This window comes from Leuresthes tenuis, unplaced genomic scaffold (assembly GCF_036924035.1).
Source record: "Leuresthes tenuis unplaced genomic scaffold, fLeuTen1.0.hap1 SCAF_24, whole genome shotgun sequence".
Taxonomy (NCBI): Eukaryota; Metazoa; Chordata; class Actinopteri; order Atheriniformes; family Atherinopsidae; genus Leuresthes; species Leuresthes tenuis.
The window spans coordinates 28,904,394-28,932,039 of NW_027325378.1; the positions used below are offsets into that span (position 1 = coordinate 28,904,394).

General features: G+C 43.3%; 1 protein-coding gene across 1 annotated transcript in view; it reads right to left on the reverse strand.

Annotated features, from left to right (window-relative positions):
- The window catches only part of sspo (SCO-spondin), a 145,238-nt gene that overhangs the window by 22,875 nt on the left and 94,717 nt on the right, over positions 1-27,646 (reverse strand). The window contains exons 75-107 of the mRNA XM_072378859.1: positions 26,211-26,381; positions 26,033-26,112; positions 25,742-25,911; positions 25,588-25,634; positions 25,274-25,474; positions 24,368-24,538; positions 23,759-23,959; positions 23,529-23,628; positions 23,169-23,389; positions 22,675-22,827; positions 22,356-22,522; positions 22,088-22,233; positions 18,506-18,726; positions 18,374-18,409; positions 18,054-18,218; positions 17,013-17,219; positions 16,295-16,462; positions 15,991-16,125; positions 14,840-15,077; positions 13,418-13,570; positions 13,273-13,319; positions 12,980-13,150; positions 12,635-12,811; positions 11,068-11,223; positions 10,845-10,969; positions 6,777-6,916; positions 6,459-6,505; positions 6,124-6,363; positions 3,859-4,020; positions 996-1,112; positions 758-896; positions 396-592; positions 96-266 (exon numbers count right to left, since the gene is read on the reverse strand). Coding sequence (XP_072234960.1) covers positions 96-266; positions 396-592; positions 758-896; positions 996-1,112; positions 3,859-4,020; positions 6,124-6,363; positions 6,459-6,505; positions 6,777-6,916; positions 10,845-10,969; positions 11,068-11,223; positions 12,635-12,811; positions 12,980-13,150; positions 13,273-13,319; positions 13,418-13,570; positions 14,840-15,077; positions 15,991-16,125; positions 16,295-16,462; positions 17,013-17,219; positions 18,054-18,218; positions 18,374-18,409; positions 18,506-18,726; positions 22,088-22,233; positions 22,356-22,522; positions 22,675-22,827; positions 23,169-23,389; positions 23,529-23,628; positions 23,759-23,959; positions 24,368-24,538; positions 25,274-25,474; positions 25,588-25,634; positions 25,742-25,911; positions 26,033-26,112; positions 26,211-26,381 — 5,040 coding nt within the window. The remainder of the gene's footprint in view (positions 1-95; positions 267-395; positions 593-757; positions 897-995; positions 1,113-3,858; positions 4,021-6,123; positions 6,364-6,458; positions 6,506-6,776; positions 6,917-10,844; positions 10,970-11,067; positions 11,224-12,634; positions 12,812-12,979; positions 13,151-13,272; positions 13,320-13,417; positions 13,571-14,839; positions 15,078-15,990; positions 16,126-16,294; positions 16,463-17,012; positions 17,220-18,053; positions 18,219-18,373; positions 18,410-18,505; positions 18,727-22,087; positions 22,234-22,355; positions 22,523-22,674; positions 22,828-23,168; positions 23,390-23,528; positions 23,629-23,758; positions 23,960-24,367; positions 24,539-25,273; positions 25,475-25,587; positions 25,635-25,741; positions 25,912-26,032; positions 26,113-26,210; positions 26,382-27,646) is intronic.

The window sequence follows — 27,646 nt, forward strand, 5'->3', positions numbered from 1 at the left end:
ACACTTTACAGGACAGGATGACTTAGATTCATGAAGACTTTTCGGAGATGCTCGTTCTAGAAATGCCATGAATCCACTTTCATTGTGTGTCGTACCAGGCAGGCAGCTGTTGGTGTTGCACACAGTATGTTGCTCAAGTGGTCCAACACAGGCTGTCCCACCAGGCTCAGGCTCCTGAAGAATTGTCTTGTTTCGCAGTGACACCCCTCCACCACATGTGGAGCTGCACTCAGTCCAGGTTGACCACTCACTTAACAGACAGCCCACTACAAACAGAGAGAGGAGTGCAGTGCCCTTACAAACTTGTTCAATGTTGCCTTTTAACAGTACAGTTGGGAAATATAGGACATCAGAAAACAACAGCAGAACATGTGGCCATTTGTTGCTACTCAGACCTGGACATGGCGACAGATCACAGGTGTCTCTCTGCATGATTTCAGCACAGGAGGGGCCGCCCTCTGTATCCTGGCAGCTCCGCGACCTCCATCTTTGACCACGACCACAGGAAACTGAACAAGAGCTCCACCGACTCCAGGGCTCATACACTGGGCAGGCGAGTTTGGTGCACACCAGAGTTCCATTCTCACACACACTGCAGGGGGGGGGGAGTAAAAGGGTTAGGGTGAGACAGTTGGGTAAGAAAATGTGTCTGCACTAATGTAAGACCCTCTACTACTGGACAATCACCTCTATGAAATCAAACTATCAGATTTTCTAATCTTTCACATCCAACAATAAACCAGACAAATGTTCTCACCAGGTGTTACAATCAATGTTGAGTTCCTCTTTAGGGTTGAACTCTAACGTCCCATTGCCTGATGGGATACCACAGCGACACTCTGTCACTGGCACACAGCGTCTGTCCTGCAACAGCTGTCCCTCTGGACATCGGCAGCCTGAGAAAACAGAAAAGCAGAAAATCATAAGATAAAGACAGTCTGGATGATCGAGTAGTTCGAATCTGTTATGAAGAATAAGTTACTGTAAATGCTTACCTGAGTGACACACTCCTTGGAGACACAGCACATGTTCCCATAAGTCAGTGCAACTACGAGGACACCGATTAGCACAGCTCTCCTGATACGTCCGCTCTCTGTCCTCACAGTGCTCACCTACAAAACACTGAAAGTTACCTTCGCCCATTCTTCATAAAGAAGAAAAAAAGAACATGTGCTGCAAACCGTGTTCTACCCTGTTATGAGTGATAAAAATGTCACCAGAGACAGTGGTGAGAATTCCAGGCACAGAATGGAAACACACAAAAAGCTCTGTCGTGGTCCATTTTCTGAACCCAAAGACACCACAGCCTCATTGCAGCCAACCCAGTTCCACCCAGACGTCCCTGAGGTGAGCTTTGTGGGCAGAGTGAAGTTAGGTGATGTCTCTCCCAGCACACTACGTTGCATTTAAAGACAATTCCAGAACAATTGAGGGAGCAGGTAACTGAGTTCATCAAGCTGCAACGGGCTCTGGGGTTCAGAAAAACTTTATGCACGAATGGAGATGACTTCCCAAGCTATTAGAGTTTGCCAAGAGGGTTGTGCAATCAATGAACAAGGACATAGAAAAAGGAAAGAAAGAGGGGGGTAAAAATGCTCTGATTTCCTTTTGTTTGCATCTTTTCATGCCAGTACCGCTGAATGGTGCGGACTGATCTTTTCCTTGCAAGGAATCCCATTAAATCCAAACAAACATGTCTGAAGGAGCCTGTGAGGCCTGCTGAGACTGATGAATATCAACTCTCTTTCCTCATTAAAGCTGCTTCTTCTAGTGTAAAAATGTCTCAGCTACAAGCACAAAGCATGCAGCTCTGGCAGTGGAGGAACTGAAGACATAGTGGACATGGTTTTATTTTTGTTATTTCTTCTTGTGCAGAGTTGCTGATGTTGTCTTTACCGTTTGCCCACAGGCAAGAGCAATGTTGAAATTGTATGCTGAAGGACAATCAGAAATTGAAGAAAATATTCAATATATCCAAACATAATGAAATATTAAAAGGTATGAGTCTGTAATATTTTATGTCACCTTTTAAACTTAAGATAAACTCAGCTGGCTGTTCAACTTCCTGTCGGGGGGAACGTAAACATCATGGAAAATAAATGGTCTCAATGTAATGGTAAACTGACAGTGTTGTGCACTGTGTCACGTGACATCAAGTCCCTCAGCCAATTAGAATGTGAGGTACTGTGTTAATGATGATTATAGTTCAAACATATATGGTTGAAGTCCTGTAGTATTGTTACCAGCTATATTGGTTCTCCTTCCTCCTTTTCAAAAGAGTATCCATGGCAACAGCAGGAGAGCCACAGCCCCCCTCTGGAGAGCAGCATGGGCAACAACAGCTCATTTTGTATTTGGATCCTACAGACACTTAGCCAAACAGGCCTATAACCAGGGTGTGAAGGCACAGGAGAGAAAAACACTTTCTGGGGAAATCAATCGATCATTTGAAATGAAAACAAGAATACACTGAAAATTATGTTGTCATACTTTAGACTTAACCTGACAAAATTAATGTTACTAAAGTGTAGCTGGGCATTAAATACCAGTCTAAATAAATAACTTTGGCTCTGGCATTGCATTTTATTTCAATAAGCTAAAAAAGATATCAAAAAGTTTATAAACTGCAAACATTTATATGCACAGTGGAGTAGGGACTCAAGTAGATCTGGATATCTGCAATAACTGCTTGGAGTGCAGGTTGGTTTCCTCTTTGAGATGCATTGCTAGGTCTTTACTGCAGCTGGTTCTTTGTGGGTCTTCTGACTCAGCCACAGCAGGAATGTTCCACTTCTTTATTTTCAAAATCACTTGGCTTGCGTGTGCAGCTTATTTTGTCCATTCATCTTTTATATCGGTTGACCCTCCCCGTTTTCTGTCACATAATCAATGAAGATCAAGCCGTGCATGTCCAGCCCATCACATCGCCTCCATGTGTTTCACAGACAGTGTTGTATGCTTGCTGTATGGTGTTCGAGGCCTTCTCTATACTTTTCTCTTCTCATCATGGCAGCACAGGTTGATTTTAGTGTCATCTGTTCAATCATCCACCATAGTGGTTTTTAATGGATGTCCAAACCTGTGCCTGAACTCACCACTATGCTCTCATTTTTTTCTCTGAATTTTTCATGTGTGGAGAAATAAATATGCTGTTAAGCTGCCCAGTATTAATGTTTCCATCATATCTCTGGCTGGTTTTCTTTCCTAGTCTCGGGATGACTGTTTTACCTACACTAAGAGCACTTCTGACCACCTGCTGCTGGCTCACCCAAATGCCTCAATCAACCCTTGACCTTTTCCCTGCCTGATCAATGAAGAATCAAAGAATAGTATAATTCTTTGAAAGTCAACTGTCTGACAACTTCATCTAAATCTAACCTGCACTGTACCTCACAGTAGAAGTAGTAGTATTGTAGCCAGGTAATGAAAAACTAATTGTGGTCTGATTAGATGCATCAGATGAACAAAACTTTTCATCATGCTGTCACATTTCATTATATTTCACCCCACAAACGCCATACAGGCTGTCAACTCTCAGAGTAGAAAGTAAACTATGAGAGAGTAAGTCTGAAAATAAATTTCAGACTTACTAAAAAATTCTTCATTTTCATTGCTTTTTTTTGGAACCCCACTATCCAAATCTTGTTAAGTTCTAAAACTAGCAAGCATATACAGAGCCATTAAAGTGCAAGGTGAAAGAGGAGAAAGACGAGGACTTTTGTCGACAGCTGCTGATGGTAAGGAGCACAGCTATTGCCAAACTCAGGGTAGGATTCCACCTGCTTGACTTGTTGTGTTGGAAAACAGATTTTTCAGTCCAGGTGAGTTTGAAACGCACTCAGGTGAGTGTAATTGTACCTGGACAGAGTCCCGTGTTGCAGCTCTGGCTCTGTGTCTGGTGGCTCCTACAGCGGGGTTCTGGAGAAGAGGCCAAGGGATGTCTGTAGCGCTGCCTGACCCCACCACTGCATGGCTCTGCACAGGCTGTCCAAGAGCTCCAAACACTCCAGTGACACAGATCTGGAAGAGCAGACTGCTAATCAGAACCTTAATTGACTGTAATACAATGATCACAATCACTGCTGGAACAGCTCAAACTGTTAAAGCACCCTGCATCATCTACAATAACAAAAGTGTTTGTGTTTAAAGACATCTTCTTCTAACTTTATTCATTTTTCTGATTTCTATGTAAGAAGCATGTGTTAGATTGGTCTGTTAAACTAATCCAGAGAGAAAAAACTAAGCTGAGATGGATGACATTATTTGTTATTAAAAAGCAATGAACACAAAACTTAATTAAGTAAGAGGGTTTATATATATATATATATATATATATATATATATATATATACACACACACACACTATATTGCCTAAAGTTTTCACTCACCCATCCAAATAATTAACTTCAGGTGTTCCAGTCACTTCCATGGCCACAGGTGTGTAAATTTAAGCAGCTAGGCATGCAGACTGCTTCTACAAACATCTGTGACAGAACGGGTCTCTCAGGAGCTCAGTGAACTCCAGCATGGTACCCTGATAGGAAGCCACCTGTGCAACAAGTCCAGTCATGAAATTTCCTCTGCTAAATATTCCACAGTCAGCTGTCAGTGGTGTTATAACAAAGTGGATGCGATTAGGAATGACAGCAGCTCAGCCAGGAAGTGGTCGGCCACGTAAAATGACAGAGCGAGGTCAGGGGATGCTGAGGTGCACAGTGGTCACCAATTTTCTGCAGAGCTCCAAACTTCATGTGGCCTTCAGATTAGCTCAAGAACAGTGAGCAGAGAGCTCCATGGAATGGGTTTCCATGGTAACTGTATCCAAGCCATACACCACCAAGTGCAATGCAAAGCGTCGGATGCAGTGGTGTAAACTGGACTCTAAAGCAGTGGAGACGCGTTCTCTGGAGTGACCAATCACGCTTCTCCATCTGGCAATCTGATGGAGGAGTCTGGGTTTGGCGGTTGCCAGGGGAACGGTACTTGTCTGACAGCATCGTGCCGAGTGTAAAGTTTGGTGGAGGGGGGATTATGGTGTGGGGCTGTTCTTCAGGAGCTGGGCTTGGCCCCTTAGTTCCAGTGAAAGGAACTCTGAATGCTTCAGCATACCAAGAGATTTTGGACCATTTCATGCTCCCAACTCTGTGGAAACAGTTTGGGGATGGCCCCTTCCTGTTCCAACATGACTGCGCACCAGAGCACAAAGCAAGGTCCATGAAGACATGGATGAGCCAGTTTGGTGTGGAAGAACCTGACTGGCCTGCAGAGTCCTGACCTCAACCTGATAGAACACCTTTGGGATGAATTAGAGCAGAGACTGAGAGCCAGACCTTCTGTCCAACATCAGTGTCTGACCTCACAAATGCTCTTCTGGAAGAATGGTCAAAAATTCCCATAAACACACTCCTAAACCTTTTGGAAAGCTTGCCCAGAAGAGCTGAAGCTGTTATAGCTACTAAGGGTGGGCCGGTGTCATATTAAACCCTATGGATTAAGAATGGGATGAACTTAAGTTCTCATGCGTGTAAAGGCAGGTGAGCCAATACTTTTGGCAATATAGTGTATCTCTCTCTATATATATATACATACACACACACTTCTATTCTATATTCACTGTTTAACTCCATACTTCAACATACGATACTACAACATTTTGTATTAAGCTAAAATATAATTCTTTTCAATGAACTCATTATGCAGTCCATGCCTGTATGCAAAACTTTCTGTTCAGATTTTTTTACACTACATGAAAGTACTTCCAAATTGCAATTACAATTATTGGTTGTTGCTTTGAAAGAACATTTATCCTCTACTCATCCAATATTGCTCTCAAAGAAACAAGCTAGAATCATTGCATAACCATAGTTAACCCTACCAACCAATGTAAAATGTTTTTTTTTTTCAGAAAACACAACAACATTTCAGAAAATACAAAAACAATTCAGTTGTATTTTGACCCTCAGGCCCACCGTAAATTATGGAACTGTATGCTGTATAAAAACTGTAGAATTTATTGCTTTTCAAGCTGTGAAGTAGAACAGGACTATGCCAGAGAAACTGTGTGCATATTTGGACTAAGATGAAAGTGAATATATTGTGGCCCTCTTGAACAACACCATCACCTCTGCAAGTGTTAGCATCTGGACAGAGCCTCTCCTCGACCACTGGTTCTGGACATTGGCTCTCCTCCTCTGTTGTGATAGAAAGACCAGAATCCAGGTCCAAGCAGGCCCGGAAGCGTCTCTGGATTGAGACCATTGTGGTGCTACTTATGACCTCATCCAGTGAAAAGCTGAGCTGCACAGAGGAAAAGGGGATGCAGGAAGAGCAGGGGGTCCACTCGGACCACTCGCTGAGGATGGCTGAAAGACGAAAGAACGAGAAAGGGCAGGATAACAAAGAGAAGCAATGTAACGGGGAGGGCAATTATTCAATTCTTCTCATTGTTCTTTCTTACCTTGACACTCTCTTGTGTCACAATGCAAAGTCCCATCATGGCAAAGGCTTGCAGACAGAGGAGCCAGCAAACAGATAATATGTTAAACTGGGTCAGAGGCCCCAGACAATGTGAATGACAACAGGGAGTGAATAAAAGCAACAGGGGATAGTTCAGATGCACCACACACACACTGGATGTGTCCAGTGTTCATACAGTGACTGACATAAACCTTCCCAAAACGTCAAGGACTTACTTAAAGCATCAGAAAAACTAAACAATCTGACACATCAGAGGTCTGACACAGAAAACAGTGTTTTTTAACAGCTCAGGTCTCACCAGGTGCTGCAGTCTACAGTAACTGTAGCCCCCTGGGGGACAGTGACCGGCATGGGCAGATGACCTGAAGTTTGGTGCTGCAGGTAGATGCAACCACATTCCTCTGGAGGAACACAGCTACCATTCTGCTGCAGCAGGCCCTGGGAGGGAAAACACATGATTCACTAAAAAAAACTACACACACAGGTACAGTTCTTGTTTTAGTTAATAGGATTTTAACATCAAGGGCAAAAGAAACTAATCTTTAAAGCCAACAGTTCCTTTTCTTGTTTCTTCAATGTAAATCTAAGGTAAATACAACAGTATAGCTGACTGTATACACCAGGCTCAATTCTAAAAATACAACATATGGGATATATTTTACAGTTAGTAATCGTTTAAAAATTTCAACGATTGACGAAACTATATTCAGTGAAAAGGTTTTAAAGGAATTAGAAGTGCTGTCTGTTTCACGTGTCATCATCAGTCCATATTTAGGTTTTTACAATCAGTCAACGTTCATAAAAGAACGTCCATCACAGTGACTATACAGCTTCTGAGAAGAATTCTACATATAGAAGGCGTCTGTCAGAGAATGCTGTAACCAGATTTAAAGAGTTGATTTCATCATCCTTTTCTTCACTGCCATGTGCAGATATGACAGAGGATGGCTACCTAAATTTTACTCCAGTAGAACTTGACTCTCTTGTTGACAGAACTATAGCTTCAATGCGTACAACACTGGACAATGTTGCCCCTCTGAAAAGGAAGGTAATCAGTCAGAAGAGGTTGGCTCCTTGGTATAATCCACAGCTGCGTTAAAGCAGACTGCAAGAAAGCTGGAGAGACAGTGGCTTTCCTCTAATTTAGAAGAGTCTCAATTAGTCTGGAAAGATAGTTTAATAACTTATAAGAAAGCCCTTCGTAAAGCTAGAACTGCTTATTATTCATTATTGACAGAAGAGAATAAGAACAATCCCAGGTTTCTTTTCAGCACTGTTGCCAGGCTGACAAAGAGTCCGAGCTCTGTTGAGCCATGTATTCCTTTAACTCTCAGCAGTGATGATTTCATGAGATTCTTCATCAATAAAACTGTTTCTATCAGAGAGGAGATTAATGGAATCCTTCCCACTATTATCACTGATGTATCATCAAGTAGAGCAGCTTTAGAAGTATCTTTCGAACCTGATTTGTATTTAGACGGCTTCTGCCCAGTTGATCTTTCTGAGCTAACAACAGCAATAGTCTCTTCTAAACCATCAACTTGTATGTTAGACCCAATCCCAACCAGACTGTTCAAGGAGGTTTTCCCCTTAACTGACACTTCCATATTGGATTTGATCAATCGGTCTTTGTTGATAGGATATGTACCTCAGACTTTTAAGGTTGCTGTAATTAAACCTTTACTTAAAAAAACCTACTCTTGATTCAGACGTGTTGGCTAATTATCGACCTATATCCAATCTCCCTTTTTTGCCTAAAGTTCTTGAAAAAATAGTTGCAGCTCAACTTTGTGATCATTTACATAGAAATAATCTGTTTGAAGAGTTTCAGTCAGGATTCAGAGTGCATCATAGCACAGAAACAGCACTGGTGAAAGTTACCAATGATCTCCTGTTAGCCTCTGATAGCGGACTTGTTTCTGTGCTTGTCCTGTTGGATCTCAGTGCTGCATTTGATACGATCGATCACAGCATTCTGTTACAGAGACTTGAACATGTTATTGGGATTAAAGGAACTGCATTAGGCTGGTTTAAGTCATATTTATCTGATAGATTCCAGTTTGTTCTTGTAAATGAAGAATCTTCCTCACACACCAGAGTAAGTCATGGAGTTCCTCAGGGTTCTGTGCTTGGACCGATTCTTTTTACTTTATACATGCTTCCATTAGGTAACATTATCAGACAGCATGGCATAAATTTCCATTGTTATGCTGATGATACTCAGCTGTACTTATCTATGAAACCAGATGAAACCTACAGGTTGGTCAGACTACAAGCCTGTCTTAAAGACATAAAGACCTGGATGACTCAGATCTGTCTGCTTTTAAATTCAGACAAAACTGAAGTTGTTCTCTTTGGACCTGAGCGCTTCAGGGAGAAATTGTCTAGTTATATAGTTACTCTAGATGGTATTTCCTTGGCTTCTAGTTCTACAGTGAGGAACCTTGGAGTTATTTTTGACCAGAATTTATCATTTGACGCACATATAAAACTGGTTTCTTGGACTGCCTTCTTTCACCTTCGTAATATTGCTAAAATCAGGAACATCCTGTCTCAGGGTGATGCAGAGAAACTAGTTCATGCATTTGTTACTTCAAGATTGGACTACTGTAATTCTTTATTATTGGGCTGTCCCACATATTCTCTGAAAAGCCTCCAGCTGATCCAAAATGCTGCAGCCAGAGTTCTGATGAGAACTAACAGCAGAGATCATGTTTCTCCAGTTTTAGCTTCTCTTCATTGGCTCCCTGTTAAATTCAGAATAGAATTTAAGATTCTTCTTCTCACATATAAAGCTCTTAATGACCGAGCTCCATCATATCTTAAAGATCTCATTGTAAGATATTTTCCTAACAGAGCACTTCACTCCCAAACTGCAGGTTTACTTGTTGTTCCCAGAGTTTCTAAAAGTAGAATGGGAGGCAGAGCCTTCAGTTATCAGGCCCCTCTCTTGTGGAATAAGCTGCCAGTAAATGTCCAGGAAGCAGACACCCTTTCCACTTTTAAGATTAGACTTAAAACTTTCCTTTTTGATAAAGCTTATAGTTAGGGATGGCTCAGGTGATCCTGAAACATCCCATAGTTAAGCTGCTATAGGCTTAGACTGCTGGGGGACCTCATCTGTCACACCTTTCCTCACTTTGCTCTCTTTTTCCCCCTGTTTAATTTCTCAAATGATATTATGTACATGTGACATTATTGTGGTTATTAACCTATGTTTCCCTGTTCCAACAGATATCCTTTGAATGGTGTTATGGTGTTTTCCCCCCTCTTTTCCCTCTTTTCTGTCTTCTCAAACCCCAGCTGGTCGAGGCGGATGGCCACCCTTCCTGGTTCTGGTTCTGCCAGAGGTTTCTTCCTGGTTCTGGTTCTGCCAGAGGTTTCTTCCTGAGTCTGGTTCTGCCAGAGGTTTCTTCCTGGGTCTGGTTCTGCCAGAGGTTTCTTCCTGAGTCTGGTTCTGCCAGAGGTTTCCTCCTGAGTCTGGTTCTGCCAGATGTTTCTTCCTGGGTCTGGTTCTGCCAGAGGTTTCTTCCTGAGTCTGGTTCTGCCAGAGGTTTCCTCCTGAGTCTGGTTCTGCCAGATGTTTCTTCCTGGGTCTGGTTCTGCCAGAGGTTTCTTCCTGAGTCTGGTTCTGCCAGAGGTTTCTTCCTGGTTCTGGTTCTGCCAGAGGTTTCTTCCTGTTAAAGGGAGTCGTTCCTTTCCACAGTCCCTCAGGCTCAGGACGGGAGATTGGACTGAAGACCAGTTTCAGTCCAATCTGTTGGTTTCCTTAGCTAGGATATTATTATTGAATTGGCTCTATATGAATTAATTGGATTTTATTGGATCATGATTACAATGAATTGAATTCCAATTGGCTTGAATTGGACTATATTATTTAAGTGCCTTGAGATGACAATTGTTGTAATCTGGTGCTATATAAATAAAACTGAATTAAAATTATTTGAATAAAAGTGTCATCACAATTCATATCATGTTATGTTATACTAATAACCAAATGGAGCACAACATATTTCACCTTTCCATGCCGTGTTTTTTCATATTCCCATTCTTGTCTTCAGATTCAAATGAATATATCCAGATAAATACAATGCTGATGGATGTAATTCAAGATTTATAGGCTACTCAGAAATAATAATAATATTAACCTAACGTGGACTGGTGTGTTTGCATCTGTGTATTAATTACTGTGTTATGAGTCATATTCATTCTTTTATCTGAAAACACAACCATGAACCTGAAGGTTTGACATAAGTATTCTGGTTTGATTCATTTGTGTAAAAAGTGTACTTCACTGAATGGAACAGTACATATGTTATAATGGCAAGAAGAAATAATACAGATGACAAATTCTATAAGAATTCACCTGTGGGCAGTAACAGCCAGGTGTACATTCCCTGACACCTGAACACACATCTCCACTGGTTAGCAGTGCACACTGCTTCTCACAGGGAGCACCACATGCAGAGTACACAAATGGAGCTTCACAGGCTGCAAACAGGGAAAAAACACGAATTACTGTAGCTCCTACAAAGTATCAACACACATCACACACACACACCTATGTGTACACTGAGAGGTTAACTCACCATAACACTGACTCACACCGCATGGCCGGCTCTGTGTCTCCACAGGAGAGCACTGCTGACCCCTAGTGGCCACTGTGAGTGCTACACGGTAGCGTTGCTGCCTCTGAGATGTACATGAGCACTGAGACCAAACACTCCATGCTGACATGGGACAACCTGCAAAACAAGACTATTCCTCAAGTCAAGTGTCCCCAGGCTTAAGCACACTCATTCTTATTTATGTTTGACTTCTGTCTGCAGCATCACTGCAATTGTTCGTCCTGGTGGGTCAGCTTCCTGATCAGTAAATGTACAATGCATCCATTTTAAACCACACATTACACTAAATATTTAGAACATTTAGTTATGTGCTTTTCTGGTCCTCGTGACCCACTGCCCTGCATGTTTTCAATGTTTCCCTCCTCCACCACACCTGATTCAAATGATCAGCTCGTCAACAAGCTCTGCAGTGGCCTGATAAGGAGCCATTCATTTGAATCAGGTGTGGTGGAGGAGGTCATCAGTGTGGGATGTGGCCAAAGGACGTCCACTTCTATGCCTTTCTGTGACTCTTCCAGTCTCTCTGTATCTCTGTTGCAACCTGCTGATGAAACTCTGTGACTCTCTAAGCTCAGTGGTCACATCCGTCTGAGAACATCCTGTTTGAAGCCTCATAATGGCGAGGTACTGTTGAGCAGTTGTTAGGTGTCGTCTTGGTCTCATGATGTCAAAATGTGAACAGCCTGATGAGGAGGACTGTTTAAATACCAATTCTAATTGAACCAGCAAATGTATTGGTCGATTCATGGATCAAACACCTGTTGTGAATTTTGCCGTTAAGCTACTGTTAGAGAACAGCAACTTGTGCAAAAAGTGCTGAAACATTGAAGAGTTGGACATGTGCATTCAAAAGTTTATAAGCAGTCACATTAAGTTCACCTGTAAAGGTTTAATTAGGGGTGTGACGAGATCTCATGGAGATCTCCCAAGATTAAATATTAGATATTTCTCGTTGCGCGAGCTATCCAAACTTCTATTTGTGACCTGTGGGGGCAGTAATGTACCTTTGCTACGTCTAGCCTGCCACAACCTAAAGAAGGAGAAGAAAAAGAGGAGAGGGAGGGGAAGCAGCAAGCAGCCAGAATGATGTCGGTATTACCATTGAAGATGCCCCCGCCACTTTCAAATTGGTTGTTTAGCAGCATTTTGGGTACCTGGCGGAAATGATAAATGGCAGTAATAGGCGTGTCTCGTCTCGTCTCGTGACCTGAGTCACAGTGATAAATCGTCACACCCCTACTTTTAATGCATTTTAGGTTCAACCTGAAATTCCTAAACTTTTTGTGAGTCGTGTATATAGCCATATTAATTATTTATATTATAACTTGTACGATGTGCCTGCTGTTCTTGTAACGTGCTGACGATACTGATAGGCTCGACGCAATATTAACAGCTACTCTGAATCTCCCAACATCCCTTCGGAACGTGGACCACACACGGTTTTCAGCTGTACAGATTTGTCTGGCTTCAGTACTCCTGGTTGTCTGCTGCTCGGAGTACGCTTTGTTAAGATTTTGGCTGCGTGTACCTGGACAGGGCTGTTTATAACACAGCTGAGTCTCCTCACTCATCCTCACTGCTTCAACCTCAGGGGGACACGCAGAATCTCCTCCCTCCTCACACACACACCCCCTGCGTCGTGTTACAGAGCCTGCCCCACAGCTCTGGGAGCATGATGACCACGGCGACCATGGGCAAAGGTCATCTGTGGACAACAGAGTTAATAAAAGCAAGTGTTTTCCTCCTTAAAACGATCATAATCTATATCAAGTTATACCAAGAGATCGGGCAGTGCACTACATAGAGCGACCAGGTACACCATGAAAGCACTGCCAGTAAAAGTGAAGAACAGTTATTGTCTCATTGAACAAACCCAAACAAGGAGGGGTCTGACAGTGCTGGCTTTCTCTCTCTGGCCCGCTGCAGTGAGTCCCGTTATTTCGTGGAGGGGGGTTGATACAGGCACGGGTTCGAACATGTATGCCCTGACCACACGTTACAGAGCAGTCAGACCACACCGACCAGGGGGTCCAACCACCATCCACTGGAAACCACAACAGAATTTATTAGACTCTTTGGTTGCATCTATGGTTGGTGCTCATGTCATTCTACCATATTTAGGCCCACCGTGTTCACTGTTTGGTCAGAATGACTACAGTGACCTACCTCTGCAGTCAGTGTCTAGACAGTAAACTCCCTCTGGGGTGCATATGCTGGGAAGCAAAAGAAAGAAGTATCATCTCTGATATGTTCAGTGCTGCTTTAAACTTTAAATGTTTGTATCCTCTGTGATTGTCTTCATCTTTCTCACCATTGCTTACACTCTCCCTGTAGCCAGGTGTCTCCCACACTGAGTTCCTGGTTGTCAAGGAGACAGATAGGTGGGCAGGGTCCTGGGTTGCAGGATTTCTGCTGCACTTCCTCAAAGTGGCAATCTGTTCCTTCAGTCTCTGGGATCAGGGACCTGGAATAACACAAAACAGCTGTCAGCCATCTTTCCTCCTCTCTGGTTGACTGGAACATGTGTAGAAAGACAATTATTCATACTATGCCCAGGTCTTAAGAAGATGTAAGTAAAATTGCTGTTATGTAATTCCACTAATAACACAAACATCCCTCAGTCACTGGCAGCCACAAAGTGACATCTTGGAATGGATGTCATGCTGTGTTACTGAGGACTTAACCTCCCAACCAACAGACCAATCAGACTCGTTTAACATCAGGCGTACATCCCAAAACTCTCAATACAAGTTCCCTGAAACAATGTGTTGCTGTATACTCTTCACCTGCAGTCTCAGACAGAATAACATGGTCCATGAACAACTCATACACCATCAAAAATGAAGCCATCAGCACTTTCAGCAGATGTGAGTTGGAGAGCCCTCTGAGATCTCTTCCTGCTACACCAGCTGCTCAACAAATATCACAGCAAAGGTGTTAAAATCTGCACACATTACCTTTCCAAAGGTTTTGTGCTAAACTGAGGTTACAAATATCACTCAAGGCTTCCTATAACTTGTTAGTAGCAGTTTCTACCATCACAATGGGAAATTTTATAACCCTTGCAACCCTGAATTGGATTAAGTGGTTAGAGAAAATGTAGAGATGGATGGAAATGTTATCATGTAATTATAATGCTGCTTTATGACCCTGCCACCAAACACATCTTGAAACATTGTATTACTGTTTTTATTGCATTATTATATAGTAGAGATGCAATAGTTCTTTTAAGAAGCCGCTTTGACTGGCTGTTTCACAGTCAGACAGCTGTTGACACAATTCTGAAGACTTGGATGAGCTGTCTAACAACCCTCAAACTACTTTGCTGCTGACCACCACAATAGTATAAAAAACCCACCACTGACTAAGAGTTGGGATGGTCTATCGAAGCTTTCTGCGTTCTCACTGAAACAAATGAGAGCAGCACAGCTAGCCCTGCGTTGTTTGTGTCTCATGATGTGTTTAAATTGTGTTGTGTGCTAATACTTAAATCAGACAACAAAAACATCCCGAGTGTTGCAAACGTAAAATAAAAAATAAGGAGAAGTTACTCTAAACTAAAATTACAATTATTTTCCAGGTGAACTGGTTCATAGGATATGTTACAGTTTGTCAAGTTTCCAGGACACATGTGGACTGGTAACTGCATGAAGTTTAATGAGCACTTTGTGCAGAAAAAAAGTTTGAATTACACAAAAAAAAAACAGATAATTATAGCCTGTCTGTTCCTTACCTGTATCTGGTTCTCTGGCCCCGCCCACAGGAAACACTGCATGGTGCCCAACTAGACCAGGAGCTCCAAACGCAAGTAGCCTGGCAGCTGTGATTGGTGCACACAAGCTGTCCATCAGAGCAGCTGCAGTTGTTACAGTCCACCTGGTGCCAGCTGCCGGCCACCCAAATCTGTCCCAGTAAGTCCAGACAGTCACACTGCCACACGTGCACACACACTCCATCCTGCTGCAACTGACCTGAATACACACACATCCTTTTTAAATTCTAAGTTAAATATTTTCTGCTTCAAGATGGTCACCAGCCAGATCAGTTTCAGAAGTATTTTCACCATCACTGAACAAAAAAATAATCACAAACAGTGAGAGCAGCAGACGACATGTCTGCACAAACAACACAAATACACAGATGAAGCTTATTCATTTAGAGTTCCATCAATCAAAGCTTTATCTATAGAGACTTTTCAAACAAGAGTTATCCAAAGTGATTACACATAGTAAAAACAAGCCATAGGTGGATTGGTGGATATGAAAAATATATCACAATTAAGGCATGCAATAAAAAAATGTATGAAAGGAAAAGGGGAGAAATGAGCCCGATGCAAAGGTGAAATGATGGGATTCCGATCTGGAGCAGCTGCAGCTGTCTGGGCAGTCGTTTGAGGCTGTTACAATAATCCAGTCTGCTGAAGTGCAATGCATGGACCAAATTTTCTAAATCACTGACACATAAGTCTGTTGATTCTTGAGATAATAGTAATCTGACTTTGTAACAGACTTAATATGGCTGTTGAAATTTAGGTCTGAGTCCAAGGTGACACCCAGAATTCTGACTTGGTTTGTGCTCTTTAACATTACACATGAAGTTGAGCAGTGACCTTTAACCTTCTTCCTTTCTGGATCATCCAGTTGTGTGTTCGTTCATGGAATTTACAGAGTTTTTGTAAAGTAATTCAGATATCCATCTGTGTGTGAGGAGGCTGACAAAAGACTTGCAGGGAAGAGTTAGCCTTGAATTGGACTATATTACTTAAGTGCCTTGAGATGACAATTGTTGTAATCTGGCGCTATATAAATAAAGCTGAATTGAATTGAAAACACATACAGACTCAATAAGGGGTGTGTTTTGATTAAATGGCAGCAGTTTCAGTACCTTTGGGACATCGACACCCAGGTTGACATTCAGTGCTGCCCTGGCACTCTATGCCCTGCTGGAGATCTGAGCAGCGTTGTGGACACTGATTGGCACACAACACAAACTCTTGGCCTGGTGGGCACCCTTTCTCATCTGATAAAACACAAACAGAAGGTCATGATTTTTCATGAAATTTCTTTTTTTTACACAAGATACTAAACCAAAAATGCTGATCAAAGGTTTGAAAGAAAATGTCCATATACTGAGTTAATGAGCATTCAAGGTCACAGTGATCCACACATCAGTGTGTGTCCAGGCTCACCACAAGGTTTGGTGTTGCAAGGCTTGACCTGGTTCTTCTCTCCCTCACACTTCCTCCCACCATTCTTGGGTGGAGGGCTGGAGCAGGAGCGAGTGCGTATGGAGCGTCCACCACCACAGTGCTTGTCGCAGCGGGACCAGGGGCTCCATCTGGACCAGCCTCCATCCACTGTATCAGGAACACAGAGCAGGAAATAGTCTGAGTAGCCTTTTATTAAAGAAACTGGACATGTCATCAGTGGCTAGTTTATGGTTGTAAAACAGTGATTCATTAACACAAATATGCTTTTCTTAAACTGGACACTAACATTCATGTGTCCTGTCACACTCAAGTTTAGTTTGGTGTTTTAATGATGACAAAAAACTGCACATTTACATTTCAATTAAATCAGGTTGAAAACAGAAGAAATGTTCCAACTTCTGTTCAATACTATGCAGATTACTCACAACTCCACAAATAATTTAGCTTCGTTTTGACTTTCTCCGACTTTCTACAAAGTCAGAATAGGCCACCTTGTTTTTAGTATTGACCATTAAGAATAATCTGTAGTACATTACTATACAACACAGTAAGGAAATGTTCACTGCAACAGGTTTCAAGACTAACATCTGATATCTAAAAAATTCTTAAATGAAGTGCCAACTAAAATTCTTGACTTATCTTGCCAACATTCGCAACACAAGCCCGCTTCCTGAAACATCCCTTTGAGCTGACTGACCTCTGCAGGGTCTGATGTTACAGAAGCGATGCTCCAGGTTGCCTCCAACAATGTCCTCACACCATGAGCCGTTAGTACCAGGGCTAAGGAAGGTTCTGATCCTCTGCTGCTGACCCACTCCACAGGACCGCGAACAGGACTCCCACTCCCCCCACTCTGTCCAAGAACAGTTCCTTTGTGCACAGTTACCTCCTACACACACCTCACCTACAGTACATATGGGAAGATATTACAAAATGTCATAAGACTGCTGAATACTGTGGTAAAGTAGCTTGGTGTCTTAACGAGTGATGTTTAGCTCATAGTTTCTTCATTACAACAATTATAGTCAGCCATTAGTTTTACGGCTTTTATTCATGACAATATATTCATTACAGGAAAAACCTGTATAGTGCTGTACATTCTTGTAAAGATCACATCGAAGAGTTGGGTTCATCTGAAGTCACTAACCTACAGTCTTCTGCAATTAATATTGTCCCTATCATGCAAATGCCATTCTCTGAATGCAGCTGGTGAGAGATTCTGAGCAGCTAAATACACGACTGCCTCTGTGCTCTCTGGCACACATTAAACACACTACATTATGAATGGCATGATGGTAGTAATGACCAGAAATTTGTATTGTGGTGGTATCTTTACCAAGCAGTTCATTTTTTTCATTTTGCTTTGGAACAATCCAGGAGGGTCCCATTGACCACTAGTTGCAACAGCAGTGTTACATCATAACACTGCAGCAGGTGCATGGCACTGAAGCCCACCCTGTCCCCAATATGTCCTTTAATGAGTGTTATGGAGAAAAGGTATGACATCTATGCAATGAAAATATTTAATAAAAAGTGTGTGTGTGTGAATAAACAGTAAAGTGTTTAGTAGAAAGTTAAAAAGTTATGTGTAAGTGTAAAGAAAATCCAGTTGGAACCTTTGCCTAAAACATCACAAGCACATTGTTTCTGAAATTCATGTTTACTGAATATTGAAAGTAAAGATTAGACATCAGTCAGACTGACTGGAACAAACACAAAAAATACTGTGTAGCAATACCTGGACACTGGGGCAAGTTGCAGGCTTTCTCATAGTGAGAGTTTCCTGAGCAGGGAGGTCTGACACACTGTCGATGGCGTGACTTTCTGGCCGGGCTTTGAACATCAGTGCAGGTCTTAGAACAGGGACTCCACAATGACCAAGAAGAGAAGCCAAAGTCCTCTTCTGAAAAGATAAAGGAGGAAAGAGGATGACAGAAAGAAAGAAACAAAGACAGAATTAAAATTAGTAAGAAACGAGTAAAGTCATTATGTGCAATAAAGTACAGAAGAAAAGACATATCAAAAGTAGAATACTCGAATTGAAATTTGGTATTTTACCTGGAATGGTGGGTTCCTCTGTGGGAGCAACAACAGCTACCAAAAAGCAAAAACATGATAAGTTAATTTATCATTCAGCCACTAAACAAAGAAGTTTTATTCACTCAACATAAACTCCCCCCTGTACTGCACCTGGACAGTCAGGAGTCTGACAGTAGGTAGTTTCCTGACGAGGCCCCCGGCAGTCCTTCCCTCCATGGGCTGGGGCAGGCTGTGTGCAGTCCCTAGAACGAACCTTTACTCCTAAACCTCCACAAGAGAGCGAGCAGGGGCTCCAGGGGCCCCAGAGAGACAAACCACCATCAACTGGGCAGGGCTCCATGGAACAGTTCCACCTGCCATGCTCACAGCCACTATACAGGACAGGATAAATATATGGACATGTTTTACATGTTTTACATGTCCAATCCATTGCTCCTACTGTAACTGCAGCAGTCACGCATGTGATTAATGCTTCACTGACATCGGGCACATTTCCTACCACATTCAAGCAAGCTCAGGTTACACCGCTGCTCAAGACACCTTCCCTCCCTCCAACTCATGTGGATAATTATCGCCGGTCTCTCTCCTCCCGTTTCTGTCTAAAATCATTCAAAGGGCGTCTTTAAGCAGGTCACCGATTACCTCTCACATAACAACCTCCTTGACCCAAACCAATCTGGGTTTAAAAGTGGACACTCCACCGAAACGGCTCTATTGGCTGTGACAGAAGCCTTAAAAGAAGCCAGAGCGACAGCTAAGTCCTCTGTACTTATCCTGCTCGACTTATCAGCTGCATTTGACAGTCAACCACAGTATCCTTTTGTCCATACTCTCTAGCATGGGCATCACAAGGAGAGCACACTCCTGGTTTGAATCATACCTCACTGGTCGGTCTTTCAAAGTATCCTGGCTTGGTCACACTTCTGCAGCGCACCACCTCGCCACAGGGGTCCCCCAAGGTTCAGTACTGGGACCTCTTCTCTTTGCCATATACACCAACTCATTGGGACAGATCATCTGATCACATGGCTTCTCATACCAATGTTATGCTGATGATACCCAGCTCTATCTGTCATTCCCACCTGATGACCACACGGTCTCAGCACGAATCTCAGACTGTCTCTCTGACATATCAACATGGATGAAAGCCCATCACCTCTAACTTAACCTCCCAAAAACTGAACTGCTTGTCTTCCCAGCCAAACCAACCATACACCACAGCATCTGCATCCAAACTGAATCCCTATCTCTTGCTCCATCAAAGGTAGCTAGAAACTTGGGTGTCATGATTGATGACCAACAAACCTTTAAAGATCACGTTACCTCGGTTGCTCGTTCGTGCCGCTTTGCATTACTAAACATAAGAAAGATCAGATCATACCTGACCCAACATGCCACCCAACTCCTGGTGCAGGCCATGGTCATCTCCCACCTTAACTACTGCAATGGTCTCCCTGTACTATGAAACCTCTGCAGATGGTCCAGAACACGGCGACGCGTCTGGTCTTCGGTCAGCCTAAAAGAGCACGTCACCCCTCTGTTCATTGAACTCCACTGGCTGCCCTTAGCCGCCCGCATCAAATTCAAGTCCCTGATGTTAGCTACAAAGAGCTTAATGGAACGGCTCCCATCTACTTGAATGCTCTTGCAAAGGCTTCTGTCCCAACTGGGTCCCTCCGTTGGTCCCAGGATTGTCGTCTAGCAGCTCCTACACCACGCCTAAGACAATCCAAACTCTGTTCATGTGTCGTCCCACGATGGTGGAATGACCTACCGAGCGCTACCAGAACAGGGGCGTCCCTGTCTATCTTCAAGAAGCTCCTGAAAACCCAGCTCTTCAGAGAGCATCTCCTATCCCAGCACTTACCTTGTACTTCCCTCCCCCCTCTATCTCTGCACTTTATCTTTCTGCACTTCTTTCTATGCCTGCACCCTATCTCTACTCTGTCCCCTCTGACAGAGTCGGACTCCTGGGTTCCTTCTATGTAGTTTATTGTTAGCTTTTTGTATAGCTTGTTATATCTTGATTTGTCAGTCACTTTGGATAAAAGTGTCTGCTAAATACAGAAACATAAACATAGACATAAACAAACAAACATATACACTGTGAACCTCTTTGTCTAACTATAAAGGAGGTTTGAGCTAAGCTCAGGAGACTTCTGTCAGAAAGGGTTGCAGGCCCAGATGGAGTCTGTCCAAGGCTTCTGAGAGACTGTGCTGGTCAACTAGCAGTCCCTCTTCATAGTCTCTTCAGTATGAGCCTTCAAGTGGAAAAAGTCCCGGTGCTGTGGAAAGCTTCTTGTCTCATACCGGTGCCCAAATTAACGGTGGAGCTGAATGACTACAGACCGGTGGCTTTGACATCTCATATCATGAAGACCTTGGAGAGACTCCTTGTTAGTCGCATGAGATTGCAGGTTGCTGAGGATCTTGAACCCCTCCAGTTTGCCTACCAGTAACACATAGGAGTGGAAGACGCGATTCTGTACATGCTGCATTGGGCATATGCTTATCTGGATGTGCCTGGTTCATATGTGAGAATCATGTTCTTTGACTTCTCCAGTGCCTTCAACACCATACGGCCTCCCATACTGAAAGATCAGCTTCTAGGTATGGGTGTGTTCCCCTCCCTGACATCGTGGATTATAGACTATTTGACTGCCAGACCACAGTATGTCAGGATGGGGAGATGTGTTTCTGGAACACTGGAATGCAGTACTGGGGCTCTGCAGGGTACTGTTTTGGCTCCTTTTCTTTTCACCCTGTACACATCAGACTTCAGGTACAACTCAGAGTCCTGCCACATACAGAAGTATTCGGATGATACGGCTGTTGTGGCATGTGTGCACGGTGGACAGGAGAAGGAGTACAGGGACCTTGTGGAGTCCTTCTATGGCTGGACCAAAAATAACTTTTTGCTCCTGAACACTACCAAAACCAAAGAGATGGTGGTGGACTTCGGGAGATGTAAAACTCCATACCAGTTAGTCTGCATTCATGGAGGGGAGATAGAGACTGTTCAGACCTGCAAATACCTGGGGGTGGTGCTGGATAATAAACTGGAGTGGTCTGCTAACATAGAAGCAGTGAACAGGAGGGGCCAGAGCCGTCTCTTCTTCCTGAGACGGCTCAGGTCCTTCATTGTCTGTAGTGATATGATATGCATGTTTTATCACACTATCACTGAGAGGGCACTGTTCTATGCTGCTGTCTGCTGGGGGAGTTGCACTACAGACAAAAACTGTTGGCGTCTGGACAAACTGGTGAAAAAGGCCAGTTCTGTAGTAGGTAGAAGACTGGACCCTCTCAGAACTGTGGTGGAGCAACGGATGAGGAGGAAATTATATTCCGTTTTGGATAATAACAGACATCCTCTCCACAGCATCCTGGCAGGACAGAGGAGCAGCTGCAGTGAGAGGCTCATCTCACTGCACTACAGGACTGAGAGGTTCAGGAGGTCCTTTGTCCCCACAGCCATAAGGCTTTTTAATAGTGACTGCTGACATGTTCTTCTTAAATCTATTTATTTATTTGTTATTTTTGTTCTAATATGCAATCATTGTAAATATATGAGCTACATGACTATTTTAATTTCTTCCACGGGGGATGAATAAAGTATTTTCTATTCTATTCTGTTCTATTCTATTCTATATGTGTGTGTGTAATTTGTTTGTTTCTTTGTTTGTTTTCTTTAATTTATTCTACTACCATTATTAATATTATCATTATCACCAGATGCTGCAGCCATGCACAACTGTATCTCCAGACTGGAGCTCCATCCCCTCTGAGATGTTATGGGAGAGCAGGGATGAGACAGGTGTGGTAGACACACTCCACAGAGAGGCCAGAAACTCTTTATCCACCAGACACGGACACTCCTGAAACACACAAACTGCAAAACATCAGTTTTCAGAAACATTTCTTGTTATGCTGTTGTGTTAATAAGAACATTATTAAGATGTATCACAGTTTATAAAGTTTCAGGTTGCTGGGAACCCACCGGCAGGCAGGATCCATGATGTTGGTAGGTGTGTGGGGGACAGTGGCAGCCTTCCTCACAGCCGTCAGAGTAGCAGCCATCTCTGCCACTGACCTGAGCGCAGCTGAAAGGACAGCCTTCTCCACGTTGACACTCCCTGTACAGCCTGCCAGGAGGGCAGCCCACATCTGTACAATAATGTCAACACAGCAACGTGATTAAAGATGCTCAGAACACAGTCCTCAAATGAGAGCCATTTTTGAAATGCCAGTTCCCATTTTACAAATAATCTAATCTTAATGCCATGGCTACACATGTGACAAAGGAAACAGAGACTCACCGAGGCAGACTTGTGTGTTGCAGGTTTTGCTCTGGCGACTGAGGCTGTCGCAAGGTGGAGAGCTGCAGAGACGAGAGCGGGCCTGCTGTCCTCCACCACAGCTGACCGAACACAGAGACCACTGAGACCAGGGCAGCCAGGAGCCCACTGAGTCTGCTCACAAAATACAGACATGACTGCTGGTCAAACTCAAGGTAATGCCTCCCATTTCATTCTAAAAACAGTGGATCTTGTCAGAACTTTGTACTCATGATTGAAATCTATGTAATGTCATGCAGTTAGCAAAAGCTTCAAAATAAAAATAAAAAATTGGTAAATAGAGTTCAGCTACCATCATTCATGTGTCACTGTTTTGGTTTGTTTCCAAAAGTCACCACATGAATGTAAAGCAAGTACTGATGCTGGAAATACATTTTGCTTTTAAACAGCGGCATAAAATCCAAATCCTTTCTAATTTCAGTAACATAATGCATGAGCTGTAATGTGGATTAGACCTGTGCACAAGTGTATGTTGCAGTCTTTAAGCTGCTCTACGACTCCCAGGCAGCCTCTGCCACCACTCTGAGGAGCTGGGTTATCACACTGGCGTCTCCTGACTTTGACTCCTCTACCACAAGGAAGTGAGCACTCAGACCAGGCTCCCCATTGGCCCCAGCCGCCGTCCACATGGCAACCAGGGACAGACTGACAATGGAGAACACCAGCCTCGCATGAGCTGAAAAAGATGAGACAACACGTGAAAATATGAAGACGTGAGAATCTTTGTATTTTTGCATTAAGCTGTATCAAATCTTTATAATGTCTAGTTTTTTTTCATTTGTAAGACAAGAAATGTTGTTGAGCTGTTTTTGTACCAGTTTTTGCAATCACTGATGATGATGCCTCCTGGATCAACAAACTGCCAATCAGATTCAACAGGCCATACCCATGATGTATTACTGGAATCCAGAGGAGCTGTGCAGTAAGAATAACAAATCATTACCTGACCACTGACATTACTGCAACACAGAGACTCATCTCAGACTGCTCAGTTTACTCAGAACCTCCATAAGCATTTTCCACATAAACAGAAAGTTGATCAAACCAATGGTGGAACTGTTGTGGTATTTGCAGCGACACTCCTCCCTGTCCACACACACTCCATCCTGCAACACCATGTCACCCTGACAACCGCAGGACCAGCTGCACCCGGGGGAGTCCAAACACTCTGTGTCACCATGGAGATCTGAACAGGAGCGAGGACAAGGCTTCCAGCAAGGCAATTCTTCAAGGCCTCCACCACAGTCTTTAAGAAACATATGTTCAATAAGAATGAACACACACAGTGAAGTGACACGAGTTACTTTATACATTACTACACACATAACTAAAAGTGGTCTGACCAATGAAACTGAAATCTGAGACCAAAAGGTTGATGATTTGTGAAGTCTGCTGCTTGTTTGACCTCTGACACAGTTTTTGTTCTGTGGCCACATCTCATTTCAACAGTCCTGCTGGCATGCAGATTCCATGCAGGTGGGCTCTCTTCTCCATCCCAGCTTCACCATCAGGAACACAGAGAGTAAGACCAACTGTTTTCTGTAGGACGCGTTTCCTTTCTCTCTACATCTTCTGCAGAGCCGACATTTATTTTTGGTTTATGTGTTTTTCCACCAACATTCACTGCTAACATAAAACTATTCATTATGCTGACCTGCGCACACAGTGACGTTGTGGTGGCATCCGTGGCTTTGCCTGCTCTCTCCAAGACAGGGTAGACCACCAAATCTGGCAGGAGGACTGCTACACTCCCTGGTCCTGGTGGATGACCCAGCACAGCCATTACACTCTGACCATGCTGACCAGGAACTCCATGAACCGTGTACTACAGGTAGTGGACAGAAAAGAAAGAAATTATGTGAGAAAAAGAAAAAAACTGGAGCGGAAATCAAAGATAAAAAGATGTTTAGATGATAAACAAAAAAGCATCAAATCAAAAGACAATTACTAGTTAACAACGGATGGAGGTAACAAAATCTAGAAAACACTGACAGAAAAAGGAGATAAAGGGCCTCCCTATAAAGTCACTACAATGCAAAGTTGCCTTGAAAATCGCACAAAAACGGGGCCTGAGAGAAGGACACCGCTTAAATGCCAGAGTAAAATTCAACAGGAAAATGTGCACACCTGCAGAGACACTGACCCATGCCTACATTTATTTTGGAGGACATTAAATCTAAGCCTAACATATTCATTTTCACCTGAGATCACATGTTACAATACAGCTTTGTCATAAATACTCATAAGTGGTCAAACTTTCCACTTAATAAGGCTGATTTCTCTGTTTCAGCATTCATGAGATGCTTTGAATTGATCATTTATGATTAAATGCTGTCATGTATAGAAGGCTGGCTCTGCTCCCAGGCTGGAAAAAGTGAAAACTGCTCATAAATATTTTTATATAATATATATGAAATATATAATACACCTTTAGTACAGAACCCTCAAACCATTTTATTAACGAGGGCCCTGATTTAGTAAGTTAACTTCCCACAAACACATTTGCATACCAACAATGATTGCAAGGAAATGTTTCTTCCCTTGACTGTTATCATCTTACTTGGACAGAATGAGATGACGGGACAGGGCTGTCTCTGGATCTGAACTCCAATCCCATTGTGCATCTCCTGTTCTCCAGGGCAGGGATCCCCTCCGGTCTTTGGCTCAGGACAGCTACAGCTCCTGTAACGGGATACTGACTCTGCCCCACAGGTCCTGGAACAGGGAGTCCACTGTGACCACTCACACCAGCCACCTGACACTGGCAACACAGAGATTAATTATCTATATTACTATTCATATTGTATGATATGAGTCATGCTGAAAGAAAGACATTTTGAACATACACAGAAACCTTTAGCTGGCTTATCTTACCTGGGCAGGACTCCCTCGTACAGTTGAAGCTCCCATCCTCACATGTGCTGAAACACAGAAACAGTGGAGAAGCTTGGAGAACACAACCAGGATTACCATTTCAGTGTGTGTGTTAATGTGCTCCATGCATTCCCCGTGTGTGTATTATTCTGACCAGTTGTTGCATCCATCGGGGGCCTCAATGACCTCTCCTGGTTTCAGTCGGTGTCCAGTGTTGAGGTCCAAGCAAGGACAGTCTTCCCTCACCACACAGACTGTCCCGTTAGCAGACAGAACCTTTCCCTCTGTACAGTAGCACCCAGGCTCACAATGCCACTCACAGCGCTGAGAGACAGTAAAAATGAAAAACTACTGAAATTCCTTTCCATCCACAGTATGTAAGAATGACCAGGTGTCAGAGGAGTGATACCATGTGAAAATAAGGCTCAAGCCAGGTTATACTCACTGACAGGTCGTCACAGGATCGAGGACAGGAGGGCCCACAGCTACTGAACACTGTGCCTGGGACCAGGGAACATGGAGCCACTGAAAACACAAAAAGCCATCTGTTACAAGACATTTCACCATGACCTAAAGTCTGCGTGGCTCAACACCACATGTGCAGTATGAACTCATCACAGTACCTGGACAGTGGTCAGTGTTACAGGCTCTGACTTCAGTTCCCAGCCCTTCACAGTATCTCCCCTCCCCCTCTGGCATGGGACTGTCACAGTCTCTCTTGCGGCTTTGTATCCCCCCACCACATGACTTTGTACACCCTGTCCAATTACTCCACTGACTCCAGCCACCGTCACCTGAAACGAGCCGGCGCATCATGACAGTTTGGACAGTACCATGCATCTGAGTTTAGTTTTATTCCACATATCAAAAACATAACAAAGATAGCTTTTTACCATCTTAAGAATATAGCCAGACTCCGCCCGTTTCTCTCTCAGGCCCGCACGGAGGTGCTGATGCATGCTTTCATCTCTTGTCGTTTAGATTCCTGTAATGCCCTGCTCTCTGGTTTTTCAAAAAAGAGTATTTTTAATCTTCAGCTACTCCAGAATTCAGCCACACGAGTGCTGACGAGGACCAGAGGGTAGGAGCACATTACACCAGTTTTAAAATCGCTCCATTGGCTCTCCTTACGTTTCAGGATCAAATTTAAGGTTCTTTTACTCGTTTTTAGATGTCTTAACGGTCTTGGGCCTTCTTATTTATCCCTCACGGACCCTGAGGCCTTCCGGCACTGGCCTTTTAACAATACCACGTGTTCGATCTGAAACACACGGGGAGGCGGCTTTTAGTTATTATGGCCCCCGACTGTGGAACAGCCTGCCGGAGAACCTCAGGGCCGCAGAGACTGTTGATGCTTTTAAAAAGAGGCTCAAGACTCACCTTTTTAATCAGGCTTTTATTTGATTTTATTGATTTTCTTTATTACTTTTAATCAAACTTTTTATCATATTTAATTTTTGTTCTATATTATTTTAATTATACGTTTTAAACTCCACGTTTTAGTTAGACATTTTAACTATACGAGCTGAAAAGCTTTTGATCTATTTTGTTCATTTTACACCCTTTTATCTTATTTAACTGTTTTAGCCTTTCAGTTTTTAGCTCCAGTGTTTCCTCATGGGGGCCTACCCCACTGGGAGCTGCTTTTGGTCCACTGAGGGGGGGGCTGTTCTGTGGACTGCTCTGGCCCGGGTGGCTGGAGGACTCTGCACTTTGGTGTGGGGCCTCTTGTCTGCCCGGGTCGGGACTGTCTCTGTGGCGGCGCTCCCTGTGGTCGTGGGCCGGGAGCCCTCTGTGTGGTCGGCCCCCCAAGGTGGCTTTTTCCCTGCCTTAGGTCTGGGTGCCGCCATGTCTCTGTCTGATAGGTGCAGTGGGTCTGAGCCTGTGTGTTTGTGTGTGCATGCAGGTGTGTGTGTGTCTGTTTGTGTGTGTCTGTTTGTCTCTGGGTATTTATGGGGGTGGGAGGGTTGGTATGTTTTATCATTGTTGTTTTTAGCCTCTGTGAGGCACTTTGTGTTGCTTTTAAAGTATGAAAGGTGCCATATAAATACAATTTGAT